This window comes from Oncorhynchus clarkii, chromosome 23, assembly GCF_045791955.1.
Source record: "Oncorhynchus clarkii lewisi isolate Uvic-CL-2024 chromosome 23, UVic_Ocla_1.0, whole genome shotgun sequence".
NCBI classification, from domain to species: domain Eukaryota; kingdom Metazoa; phylum Chordata; class Actinopteri; order Salmoniformes; family Salmonidae; genus Oncorhynchus; species Oncorhynchus clarkii.
Window position 1 is genome coordinate 43,310,471 of NC_092169.1, and position 16,050 is coordinate 43,326,520.

General features: G+C 39.1%; 1 protein-coding gene across 1 annotated transcript in view; it reads right to left on the reverse strand.

Annotated features, from left to right (window-relative positions):
- LOC139381294 (serine/threonine-protein kinase WNK4-like) overlaps window positions 1-16,050 on the reverse strand; it is a 96,331-nt gene extending 80,281 nt beyond the window's left edge. Inside the window, exon 1 of the mRNA XM_071124751.1 lies at window positions 15,412-16,050. Within this exon, the coding sequence (XP_070980852.1) occupies window positions 15,412-16,050 (639 nt within the window). The remainder of the gene's footprint in view (window positions 1-15,411) is intronic.

Sequence of the window (16,050 nt, forward strand, 5' to 3'; positions counted from 1 at the left end):
GGCATCGACCATAGAAATGGATCAGAATAGGGATGTAAAATGAACTGAAGAGGAAGGGCATCGACCATAGAAATGGATTAGAATAGGGATGTAAAATGAACTGAAGAGGAAGGGCATCGACCATAGAAATGGATCAGAATAGGGATGTAAAATGAACTGAAGAGGAAGGGCATCGACCATAGAAATGGATCAGAATAGGGATGTAAAATGAACTGAAGAGGAAGGGCATCGACCATAGAAATGGATCAGAAGGCTCCTCTGTCCTCCACTTGTTACCTGTATAATGGCACCTGTTTGAACTTGTTATCAGTATAAAAGACACCTGTCCACAACCTCAAACAGTCACACTCCAAACTCCACTATGGCCAAGACCAAAGAGCTGTCTAAGGACACCAGAAACAAAATTGTAGACCTGCACCAGGCTGGGAAGACTGAACCTGCAATAGGTAAGCAGCTTGGTTTGAAGAAATCAACTGTGGGAGCAATTATTAGGAAATGGAAGACATACAAGACCAATGATAATCTCCCTCGGTCTGGGGCTTCACGCAAGATGTCCAGGCCCATCTGAAGTTTGCTAGAGAGCATTTGGATGATCCAGAAGAAGATTGGGAGAATGTCATATGGTCAGATGAAAAAAAAATATATAACTTTTTGGTAAAAACTCAACTCGTCGTGTTTGGAGGACAAAGAATGCTGAGTTGCATCCGAAGAACACCATACCTACTGTGAAGCATGGGGGTGGAAACATCATGCTTTGGGGCTGTTTTTCTGCAAAGGGACCAGGACGACTGATTCACGTAAAGGAAAGAATTAATGGCGCCATATATCGTGAGATTTTGAGTGAAAACCTTCTTCCATCAGCAAGGGCATTGAAGATGAAACGTGGCTAGGTCTTTCAGCATGACAATGATCCCGAACACACCGCCCGGGCAACGACGGAGTGGCTTCGTAAGAAGCATTTCAAGGTCCTGGAGTGGCCTAGCCAGTCTCCAGATCTCAACCCCATAGAAAATCTTTGGAGGGAGTTGAAAGTCTGTGTTGCCCATCAACAGCCCCAAAACATCACTGCTCTAGAGGATATCTGCATGGAGGAATGGGCCAAAATACCAGCAACAGTGTGTGAAAACCTTGTGAAGACTTACAGAAAACGTTTGACCTCTGTCATTGCCAACAAAGGGTATATAACAAAGTATTGAGATCAACTTTTGTTATTGACCAAATACTTATTTTCCACCATATTTTGCAAATAAATTGATTAAAAATCCTACAATGTGATTTTCTGGATTTTTTTCTCCTTTTGTCTGTCATAGTTGAAGTGTACCTATGATGAAAATTACAGGCCTCTCTCATATTTTTAAGTGGGAGAACTTGCACAATTGGTGGCTGACTAAATACTTTTTTGCCTCATTGTATATACAATACAAAATGTATAATACCAACCTACAACAATATTACACCACTACATATATACAGTACAACATGTATAATACCACCATACAACAATATTATACCATTACATATCTACAACAGAAAATGTATAATACCACCATACAACAATATTACACCACTACAATACAACATGTATAATACCACCATACAACAATATTACACCATTGCATATCTATAATACAAATGTATAATACCATCATACAACAATATTACACCACTACATATCTACAATACAAATGTATAATACCATCATACAACAATATTATACCACTACATATAGACAATACAACATACAACAATATTACACCACTACAATACAACATGTATAATACCACCATACAACAATATTACACCACTACATATCTACAATACAACATGTATAATACCACCATACAACAATATTACACCATTACATATCTACAATACAACATGTATAATACCACCATACAACAATATTACACCACTACATATATACAATACAACATGTATAATACCATCATACAACAATATTACACCATTACATATCTACAATACAACATGTATAATACCACCATACAACAATATTACACCACTACAATACAACATGTATAATACCACCATACAACAATATTACACCACTACATATCTACAATACAACATCTATAATACCACCATACAACAATATTACACCACTACAATACAACATGTATAATACCACCATACAACAATATTACACCACTACATATATACAATACAACATGTAGAATACCACCATACAACAATATTACACCACTACATATATACAATACAACATGTATAATGCCACCAGACAACAATATTACACCACTACAATACAACATGTATAATACCACCATACAACAATATTACACCACTACATATATACAATAGAAAATGTATAATACCACCATACAACAATATTACACCACTACAATACAACATGTATAATACCACCATACAACAATATTACACCATTCCATATCTATAATACAAATGTATAATACCATCATACAACAATATTACACCACTACATATCTACAATACAAATGTATAATACCATCATACAACAATATTATACCACTACATATATACAATACAACATGTATAATACCACCATACAACAATATTACACCACTACATATATACAATAGAAAATGTATAATACCACCATACAACAATATTACACCACTACAATACAACATGTATAATACCACCATACAACAATATTACACCATTCCATATCTATAATACAAATGTATAATACCATCATACAACAATATTACACCACTACATATCTACAATACAAATGTATAATACCATCATACAACAATATTATACCACTACATATATACAATACAACATGTATAATACCACCATACAACAATATTACACCACTACAATACAACATGTATAATACCACCATACAACAATATTACACCACTACATATCTACAATACAAAATGTATAATACCACCATACAACAATATTACACCACTACATATATACAATACAAATGTATAATACCACCATACAACAATATTACACCACTACATATCTACAATACAACATACAACAATATTACACCACTACAATACAACATGTATAATACCATCATACAACAATATTACACCACTACATATATACAATACAACATACAACAATATTACACCACTACAATACAACATGTATAATACCACCATACAACAATATTACACCACTACATATCTACAATACAACATGTATAATACCACCATACAACAATATTACACCACTACTTATATACAATACAACATGTATAATACCACCATACAACAATATTACACCACTACATATATACAATACAACATACAACAATATTACACCACTACATATCTACAATACAACATGTATAATACCATCATACAACAATATTACACCACTACAATACAACATGTATAATACCACCATACAACAATATTACACTACATATCTACAATACAACATCTATAATACCACCATACAACAATATTACACCACTACAATACAACATGTATAATACCACCATACAACAATATTACACCACTACATATATACAATACAACATCTATAATACCACCATACAACAATATTACACCACTACAATACAACATGTATAATACCACCATACAACAATATTACGCCACTACATATATACAATACAACATGTATAATGCCACCAGACAACAATATTACACCACTACAATACAACATGTATAATACCACCATACAACAATATTACACCACTACATATATACAATAGAAAATGTATAATACCACCATACAACAATATTACACCACTACAATACAACATGTATAATACCACCATACAACAATATTACACCACTACAATACAACATGTATAATACCACCATACAACAATATTACACCATTCCATATCTATAATACAAATGTATAATACCATCATACAACAATATTACACCACTACATATCTACAATACAAATGTATAATACCATCATACAACAATATTATACCACTACATATATACAATACAACATGTATAATACCACCATACAACAATATTACACCACTACAATACAACATGTATAATACCACCATACAACAATATTACACCATTACATATATACAATACAACATGTAGAATACCACCATACAACAATATTACACCACTACATATATACAATAGAAAATGTATAATACCACCATACAACAATATTACACCACTACATATCTACAATACAAAATGTATAATACCACCATACAACAATATTACACCACTACATATATACAATACAAATGTATAATACCACCATACAACAATATTACACCATTACATATATACAATACAAATGTATAATACCACCATACAACAATATTACACCATTACATATCTACAATACAACATGTATAATACCACCATACAACAATATTACACCACTACATATCTACAATACAACATGTATAATACCATCATACAACAATATTACACCACTACATATATACAATACAACATACAACAATATTACACCACTACAATACAACATGTATAATACCACCATACAACAATATTACACCACTACATATATACAATACAACATGTATAATACCACCATACAACAATATTACACCACTACATATATACAATACAACATACAACAATATTACACCACTACATATCTACAATACAACATGTATAATACCATCATACAACAATATTACACCACTACATATATACAATACAGCATACAACAATATTACACCACTACATATCTACAATACAACATGTATAATACCACCATACAACAATATTACACCACTACATATCTACAATACAACATCTATAATACCACCATACAACAATATTACACCACTACATATCTACAATACAACATGTATAATACCACCATACAACAATATTACACCACTACAATACAACATGTATAATACCACCATAAAACAATATTACACCACTACATATCTACAATACAACATCTATAATACCACCATACAACAATATTACACCACTACAATACAACATGTATAATACCACCATACAACAATATTACACCACTACATATCTACAATACAACATGTATAATACCACCATACAACAATATTACACCACTACATATCTACAATACAACATCTATAATACCACCATACAACAATATTACACCACTAAATATCTACAATACAACATGTATAATACCACCATACAACAATATTACACCACTACAATACAACATGTATAATACCACCATAAAACAATATTACACCACTACATATCTACAATACAACATCTATAATACCACCATACAACAATATTACACCACTACAATACGACATGTATAATACCACCATACAACAATATTACACCACTACATATATACAATACAACATGTAGAATACCACCATACAACAATATTACACCACTACATATATACAATACAACATGTATAATACCATCATACAACAACATTACACCACTACATATATACAATACAACATACAACAATATTACACCACTACAATACAACATGTATAATACCACCATACAACAATATTACACCACTACATATATACAATACAACATGTATAATACCACCATACAACAATATTACACCATTACATATATACAATACAACATGTATAATACCACCATACAACAATATTACACCACTACATATATACAATACAACATGTATAATACCACCATACAACAATATTACACCACTACATATATACAATACAACATCTATAATACCACCATACAACAATATTACACCACTACAATACAACATGTATAATACCACCATACAACAATATTACACCAATACATATATACAATACAACATGTATAATACCACCATACAACAATATTACACCACTACATATATACAATACAACATGTATAATACCACCATACAACAATATTACACCACTACATATCTACAATACAACATGTATAATGCCACCAGACAACAATATTACACCACTACATATATACAATACAACATGTATAATACCACCATACAACAATATTACACCACTACATATATACAATACAACATGTATAATACCACCATACAACAATATTACACCACTACATATATACAATACAACATACAACAATATTACACCACTACATATCTACAATACAACATGTATAATACCATCATACAACAATATTACACCACTACATATATACAATACAGCATACAACAATATTACACCACTACAATACAACATGTATAATACCACCATACAACAATATTACACCACTACATATCTACAATACAACATGTATAATACCACCATACAACAATATTACACCACTACATATCTACAATACAACATCTATAATACCACCATACAACAATATTACACCACTACATATCTACAATACAACATGTATAATACCACCATACAACAATATTACACCACTACAATACAACATGTATAATACCACCATACAACAATATTACACCACTACAATACAACATGTATAATACCACCATACAACAATATTACACCACTACATGTATACAATACAACATGTATAATACCACCATACAACAATATTATACCACTACATATCTACAATACAACATGTATAATACCACCATACAACAATATTACACCACTACATATCTACAATACCACCATACAATATTACACCACTACATATCTACAATACAACATGTATAATACCACCATACAACAATATTACACCACTACATATCTACAATACAACATGTATAATACCACCATACAACAATATTACACCACTACAATACAACATGTATAATACCACCATACAACAATATTACACCACTACATATCTACAATTCAAATGTATAATAACACCATACAACAATATTACACCACTACATATCTACAATACAACATGTGTAATACCACCATACAACAATATTACACCACTACATATCTACAATACCACCATACAATATTACACCACTACATATCTACAATACGACGTCACCGGCTTTCTAGCCATCGCCGCTCCATTTCTCAGATTCCATTTGGTTTTGTCTTGTTCCATTACACACCTGGTTTTCATTCCATGATTACTGCATTATTTAGTCCTCTGTTTCCCCTCCATGTCTTTGTGTGTAATTGTTTGTTTGTGCTGTGGATTCTTGTCGGGCTCTTTACTTTTGTCATGTTCCGTGTTTTTGGCACGTTATTGTTTTTACACGCTGTATTTTGTGGAACGGAATTAAAGTGCGCCTGTTCACTACACTCTGCTCTCCTACACCTGACTTCGCCTCCCGTACACACCCTTGACAAATACAAAATGTATAATACCACCACACAACAATATTACAATGTACGTGTGTGTAGAGTGCGTGTGCTTGTGTGTGTACCTTTGTGTGTCTCTTGACAGTCCCGGCTGTTCCATAAGTTGTATTTTTACCTGTTTTTTTTAATCTGATAATACTGCTTGAATCTGCTGTGGAATAGAGTTCCATGTAGTCATAGCTCTATGTAGTACTGTGAGCCTCCCATAGTCAGTTCTAGACTTGGGGACAGTGAAGATGCCTCTGGTGGCATGTCTTGTGGGGTATGCATCGGTGTCTGAGCTGTGTGCTAGTCGTTTAAACAGACAGCTCGGTGCAATATCTCTCACAAACACAAGTAGTGATGAAGTCAATCTCTCCTCCACTTTGATCCAGGAGAGATTGACATGCATATTATTAATGTTAGATCTCTGTGTACATTTAAGGGCCAGCCATGCTGCCCTGTTCTGAGCCAATTGTAATTTTCTGAGGTCTTTCTTTGTGGCACCTGACCACGCGACTGAACAGTAGTCCAGGAGCGAGGTCCTTCTTTGTGGTACGTGACCACATGACTGAACAGTAGTCCAGGAGCGAGGTCCTTCTTTGTGGTACCTGACCACATGACTGAACGGTAGTCTAGGAGCGAGGTCCTTCTTTGTGGCACGTGACCACATGACTGAACAGTAGTCCAGGTGCGAGGTCCTTCTTTATGGTACCTGACCACACGACTGAACAGTAGTCCAGGAGCAAGGTCCTTCTTTGTGGCACCTGACCACACGACTGAACAGTAGTCCAGGAGCAAGGTCCTTCTTTGTGGTACCTGACCACATGACTGAACAGTAGTCCAGGTGCGAGGTCCTTCTTTATGGTACCTGACCACACGACTGAACAGTAGTCCAGGAGCGAGGTCCTTCTTTGTGGCACCTGACCACATGACTGAACAGTAGTCCAGGAGCAAGGTCCTTCTTTGTGGTACGTGACCACATGACTGAACAGTAGTCCAGGAGCGAGGTCCTTCTTTGTGGTACCTGACCACACGACTGAACAGTAGTCCAGGAGCGAGGTCCTTCTTTGTGGTACCTGACCACACGACTGAACAGTAGTCCAGGAGCGAGGTCCTTCTTTATGGTACCTGACCACACGACTGAACAGTAGTCCAGGAGCGAGGTCCTTCTTTGTGGCACCTGACCACACAACTGAACAGTAGTCCAGGAGCGAGGTCCTTCTTTGTGGTACCTGACCACATGACTGAACAGTAGTCCAGGTGCGAGGTCTTTCTTTGTGGTACCTGACCACATGACTGAACAGTAGTCCAGGAGCGAGGTCCTTATTTGTGGTACCTGACCACACGACTGAACAGTAGTCCAGGAGCGAGGTCCTTCTTTGTGGTACCTGACCACATGACTGAACAGTAGTCCAGGAGCGAGGTCCTCCTTTGTGGTACCTGACCACACGACTGAACAGTAGTCCAGGAGCGAGGTCCTTCTTTGTGGTACCTGACCACACGACTGAACAGTAGTCCAGGAGCGAGGTCCTTCTTTGTGGTACCTGACCACATGACTGAACAGTAGTCCAGGAGCGAGGTCCTTCTTTGTGGTACCTGACCACACGACTGAACAGTAGTCCAGGAGCGAGGTCCTTCTTTGTGGTACCTGACCACACGACTGAACAGTAGTCCAGGAGCGAGGTCCTTCTTTGTGGTACCTGACCACACAACTGAACAGTAGTCCAGGAGCGAGGTCCTTCTTTGTGGTACCTGACCACATGACTGAACAGTAGTCCAGGTGCGACAAAGATACTGATAAAACCAAAGCAGTACTAAGAGGCGGAGCAATTAAAGAAGCTTCCCCCTGAGGTCAGAATAATCTAATCAAAATCAAACTTTGTCACAAGCGCCGAATACAACAAGTGTAGACTTTACCGGAAAATGCTTACTTATACAATCCCTTAACAAACAGTGCAGTTCAAGAGTAAAGAAAATATTAACCAAATAAACTAAAGTAAAAAATTATCAAAAGTAACACAATAACAAGGTTATATACAGGGGTTACCGGTACCGAGTCAGTGTGCAGGGGTACAGGTTAGAGGTCATTTGTACATGTAGGTAGGGGTGAAGTGACTATGCATAGATAATAAACAGCGAGTAGCAGCAGTGTACAAAACAAATGGAGGGGGGGGGGGGTGGTAATGTAATAGTCCTGTAGCCATTTGATGAATTGTTCAGGAGTCTTATGGCTTGGGGGCAGAAGCTGTTAAGGAGCCTTTTGGTCCTACACTTGGCACTCCGGAACCGTTTGTTGTGTGGTAGCAGAGAAAACAGTCCACGACCTGGGTGACTGGAGCATCAGACAATTTTATGGGATTTCTTCTGACAACGCCTATTTTATATGTCCTGAATGGCAGGAAGCTTGGCCCCAGTGATGTACTGGAACGTACACACTAACCTCTGTAGAGCCTTACCGTCAGATGCCGAGCAGTTTCCATACCAGGCGGTGATGCAACCGGTCAGGATGCTCTCGATGGTGCAGCTGTAGAACTTTTTGAGGATCTGGGGACCCATGCCAAATCTTTTCAGTCTCCTGAGGGGGAAAAGGTTTTGTTGTGCCCTCTTCGCGACGGTCTCGGTGTGTTTGGACCATGACAGATCGATGGTGATGTGGACACCAAGGAACTTGAAACTCTCAACCCGCTCCACTACAGCCCCATCGATGTTAATGGGGGCCTTTTCGGCCCGCCTTTTCCTGTAGTCCACAATCACCTCCTTTGTCTTGCTCACATTGAGAGGGAGGTTGTTGTCCAGGCACTACACTGACAGTTCTCTGACCTCCTCCCTATCTCATTGTTGTTGGTGATCAGGCCTACCACTGTTGTGTCATCAGAAAACTTGATGATGGTGTTGGAGTCATGTTTGGCCACGCAGTGGTGGGTGTACAGTGAGTACTGGAGGGGACTAAGTACACACCACTGACTGGCCCCAGTGTTGAGGATCAGGGGCCCCAGTGTTGAAGTCTAGGATCCAGTTGCAGATGGATGTGTTTAGTCCCAGGGTCCGTAGCTTAGTGATAAGCTTTGTTGGCACTATGGTGTTGAACGCTGAGTTGTAGTCAATGAACAGCATTCTCACATAGGTGTTCCTTTTGTCCAGGTGGGAAAGGGCAGTGTGGAGTGCGATTGAGATTGCGTCATCTGTGGATCTGTTGGGGCGGTATGCGAATTGGAGTAGGTCTAGGGTATCCGGGAGGATGCTGTTGATGTGAGCCATGACCAGCCTTTCAAAGCACTTCATGGCTACCGATGTGAGTGCTATGGGGCATTAATCATTTAGGCGGGTTACCTTCGCTTCCTTGGGCACAGGGACTATGGTGGTCTGCTTGAAACATGTAGGTATTACAGACTCAGTCAGGGAGAGGTTGAAAATGTCAGTGAAGACACTTGCCAGTTGGTCTGTGCATGCTTTGAGTACATGGCCTGGTAATCCATCTGCCCCCGCGGCTTTGTGAATGTTGACCTGTTTAAAGGTCTTGCTCACATCGGCTACCGAGAGTGTTATCACACAGTCATCCAGAACAGAACAGAATAATATAGTGGTAACTACACCAACAACGGCCACCTTAAAGCTCATTAGAGGTGATTAGGGGCCTTAACCCAGCTAAAGCCTCGTTGTCATATAGAGAGAGAGAGAGGAGAAACCAAACCACCATGAACAACTGAACATGGCAGCTAGCTAGAGTAATGCAGGTAACCAACTGGCCTCTAAACCAAACTAAACTATATTCTGACAGATGTAGGTGAAGAAAGGGGAATAAGAATCAGGTCAAATTCCCTTGTCTACATCCCAAATGCCACCTTTTCCCTTTATAGTGGACTAAATAGGGAATAGGGTGTCATTTGGGATACACACCTTGTCTCTCAGCTCCTTGAAGGAGATCCAACTGTGTCCTGGCTGCTGCTGTCCAGGCCTGGGCCTCTGTTGCTCAGTAGCCTCCACCCTCCTCAGTGGGAGATTATTTTTATGGAATGTGTTTCAAACAGAAACAACACTTGGGATTTCTATACAAACAATGTTTTCAAAGATTTGATTTACCACAATACACAGGAGTGGTCCCAAGATGAAGCGGCAGCCCTTCTCTATCTCTTAATGTAAAATAAAGGAACATTCATCACAACTTCTCCCTATAAGAAGTCTTCCCTGACCCACCTCCGCTCAACATACGGTTAGAGGAGGTGCCACACTTGGATTGGTAAAAAAAAGTTAGATAAAAAAAGATATAGTATATATACAGTGGGGCAAAAAAGTATTTAGTCAGCCACCAATTGTGCAAGTTCTCCCACTTAAAGAAATGAGAGAAGCCTGTAATTTTCATCATAGGTACACTTCAACTATGACAGACAAAATGAGAAAAAAAATCCAGAAAAACACATTGTAGGATTTTTTATGAATTTATTTGCAAATGATGGTGGAAAATAAGTATTTGGTCAATAACAAAAGTTTATCTCAATACTTTGTTATATACCCTTTGTTGGCAATGACAGAGATCAAACGTTTTCTGTAAGTCTTCACAAGGTTTTCACACACTGTTGCTGGTATTTTGGCCCATTCCTCCATGCAGATCTCCTCTAGAGCAGTGATGTTTTGGGGCTGTTGCTGGGCAACACAGACTTTCAACTCCCTCCAAAGATTTTCTATGGGGTTGAGATCTGGAGACTGGCTAGGCCACTCCAAGACCTTGAAATGCTTCTTACGAAGCCACTCCTTCGTTGCCCGGGCGGTGTGTTTGGGATCATTGTCATGCTGAAAGACCCAGCCACGTTTCATCTTCAATGCCCTTGCTGATGGAAGGAGGTTTTCACTCAAAATCTCACGATACATGGCCCCATTCATTCTTTCCTTTACACGGATCAGTCGTCCTGGTCCCTTTGCAGAAAAAGCCCCAAAGCATGATGTTTCCACCCCCATGCTTCACAGTAGGTATGGTGTTCTTTGGATGCAACTCAGCATTCCTTGTCCTCCAAACACGACGAGTTGAGTTTTTACCAAAAAGTTATATTTTGGTTTCATCTGATCATATGACATTCTCCCAATCTTCTTCTGGATCATCCAAATGCTCTCTAGCAAACTTCAGACGGGCCTGGACATGTACTGGCTTAAGCAGGGGGACACGTCTGGCACTGCAGGATTTGAGTCCCTGGCGGCGTAGTGTGTTACTGATGGTAGGCTTTGTTACTTTGGTCCCAGCTCTCTGCAGGTCATTCACTCGGTCCCCCCGTGTGGTTCTGGGATTTTTGCTCACCGTTCTTGTGAACATTTTGACCCCACGGGGTGCGATCTTGCGTGAAGCCCCAGATCGAGGGAGATTATCAGTGGTATTGTATGTCTTCCATTTCCTAATAATTACTCCCACAGTTGATTTATTTAAACCAATTTGCTTACCTATTGCAGATTCAGTCTTTCCCAGCCTGGTGCAGGTCTACAATTTTGTTTCTGGTGTCTTTTGACAGCTCTTTGGTCTTGGCCATAGTGGAGTTTTGAGTGTGACTGTTTGAGGTTGTGGACAGGTGTCTTTTATACTGATAACAAGTTCAAACAGGTGCCATTAATACAGGTAACGAGTGGAGGACAGAGGAGCCTCTTAAAGAAGAAGTTACAGGTCTGTGAGAGCCAGAAATCTTGCTTGTTTGTAGGTGACCAAATACTTATTTTCCACCATAATTTGCAAATAAATTAATTTAAAATCCTACAATGTGATTTTCTGGATTTTTTTTCTCATTTTGTCTGTCATAGTTGAAGTGTACCTATGATGAAAATTACAGGCCTCTCTCATCTTTTTAAGTGGGAGAACTTGCACAATTGGTAGCTGATTAAATACTTTTTTCCCCCACTGTATATATTATAAAATTCACGGATTATATTTTAAATGCTCATAAAAGTGTACTGTGTACATTTTCCTGTTTCAAAAATATATTGTTCAAAACAAGCTGTTCAGTTACTTACTACTCTGCCCCTCAGTGATTCTGCCAGCAGCAGCTCCGTGGGCACATAGGCGTGCTAACATTGCTTGGATTGTTTTCAACCTAATCTCAGAGCATTTCGTATTATACTGTATGTAAATCTAAGACACACCATTTAGTATGATATGGTACGTTTAAAAAAGGAAGGTATTAATCTGTGGATGTCTATCACCCATTTCGTATGATACGTTATGAATTACAATTTGTATTATAAGTTTAAATTTGCAAAATGTGCAATATGATACCAATTCGCTAAACGTATGAAATGCTACGAATTCTAGCTAGTTGGCTAACGTTAGTTAGCTGGAATTCGTTTTCTAGGCTAGGGATTAGGGTGAGAGGTAGGAGAAGTGTTAGCTAAAAGGATTAAGGTTAGGGTTGGGGGAAGGGTTAGCTAGAATGCTAAGTAGTTGCAAAGTAGCTAAAAAGTTGAAAAGTTGCTAATTAGCTAAAATGCTGTCTGTGATGAGATTCGAACTCGCAACCTTTGAGTTGCTAGACATTCACGTTGTACACCCACCAACCCATCCACCTCGACCAACCACCCTACTTTTGTTTTTGACTTAAGTAACCATCTGTTTTACGTAACCATACCAAACGTAACATATCATACTAATTTGAGTGTCCCAGATGTACAATTACTTTGTTATGTCTAGTCTATGAGACCAGGCTGTTTTTTCCCCAGCTATTTGCTATGAGGAGGGACTGCCCCAATCAAATCGCAGGATTTCATAGCATAAATTATAACAGCACATAGTAAATGGACCATCCTGTGCCACTTAAATGTGCATTCAGTCAGAACTTCTTTATCTGCTCTAGTCTCCCTCCCAGTCTCTCGTGCCAGACGACTTACTTCTGGAAGCGAGACTAGATCTGCTCTATCAGGTGGTGCTAAAGCTAATTGTAATTAACTTGTAAATAACAGTCATGGAAGCCTGGGACCTGATAAACCGGACATCTACATCCAACAAGAGTTGAAGGAAAGAGAGATACACTAGCTAGAACCTTCTCATCGGGTATCTGGTAGGACAAAAAAAGCGTAACTGTGGCTGGCCAATTTGATTGTTTCCCCCCATGTTCATCAGGTTCTACTATAGGTGATAGGGCGACTAAAACAGCATGCTCCCCATGACCATTTCAAGATGATCTAAACTAATATCTGACTAATTCGGAAATATGAAGTTATTTCAGAATGAAAGTTAACTGGCTAGTGAGCCATACTTTGTGACATTGTGTTAGCTATCCCTAGTTAGATAATGTATTTTCAAAGGTAGATAACTGGTTCATTTGACCAATGAATCATCCCAAATATTTCTCAAAATTGCAATTCAATGAGCGTGTGGGGAGGGGTTCAGACAGACACCATAAAATAACCCTCAATACAAATGATTCATACATAACAGTGAGTGAATAATCTAATAGCACAGTCAGTCAGTCAATAGGCTTCTCTTGTGGGATTGAGAATTTGTAGTTGAGTGATGGAAGAATTAAAATCATCTGCGACTTTGGCAGTTCCTAGTTTACATGTGAGCAAGGCTGAGAGAGAGAGAGAGGCAGGGAGCTGGTGTTACTGGTTGGTACTGAGAACACAGCTTAGAGGGGATCACGGCAGGCAGGCTGGCCGGCCAGGCAGAATGGCTCAGTTGGAGCAGCAGACCGTTGACAGGTTAACCTCCTGGCATGCAAGAGCCACAGGAGCCAGCTCAATGTCACAGAGAATATGGATTACCAACCAATGTCACAGATTGCTCTGAAAGTTTCACCACAGGGAGACCCATGAGGTTGTTGGGGTTTTGTACTGAGAGTGTAGGCCTATGAAGTATGAATTAGGCCTATTCTAAGGTGAAGGTGAAAAGTATGGGCCTAGGACTCTGAGGTGTCTATGTCCCACCTGGTCCACTGTCACTACATAACCTACTACTGGCACTAGGACAGGAGCAGTTGGTAGTGTCATAGCAGTGTCACCAAGCATCAGGCTAATTATCCCCATAGACTACATCACATGCACAAAAATAAAGAAGGATAACTTCTATGGTGCCAATAGATTTAAATTAACTATGTTTATCATATTAGCAATTCAGCACAAAAAAAAGGTCTGATGACATCATGATCACCATTGTTTCATGATAATAATGTAAAATTATGTCTATCACTCACCTGCAGCTCGCACCATGCCACTTCCACAGTAGTCTCTGTGTCCAGTCCTTTATAAACGGTCTTAAACGAACCCCTCCCAATCTCAATGTTGAATTTCAGGTATCTTCCATCAGGTGAGGTGGCCACAGCTTTGGTCTCAATGTCCTCCCTCTCCTCCTGTTCCCATTTGCTTTCATACGGACTGCGTGACAACACGTTGTGAACAAGCTCATTGTCTGAGTCCGAGCTGGCATCTTGTCTGTTGGGGCTCTGGATCGAGCTCCAGTTGTTCACCAGAGGGGTGACCGGGTCCTTGACTTGGGTACAGGGGGACTTGCTGCCGGTGATGCTCGCGCCCGGGATGGAGACCGGAGATGGAGACGCCGGTGGAGTCTCCGTTTTGTCGTCCTCCTCAACTCTGGCCTCCGTCAAAGTTAAAATATTCTCCGCGGACCCGGAAAGAGCCTTTGAAAGCGTCCCACCATAGAGTTGTGGGTCGATGTCCATGTTAATTTTGTGAAGTCCATAAGAGTTTCTCCTGGCACCCAAGTTGTTCCTCAGTGGCATCGACGGGACCCGGCCAGATAAGCAGTCATCTTTCAGTTCGACCGAAAGGCGTGGGAAGCCGAGTCCAGCTACCTCAAACTCAGTGTGTGACAT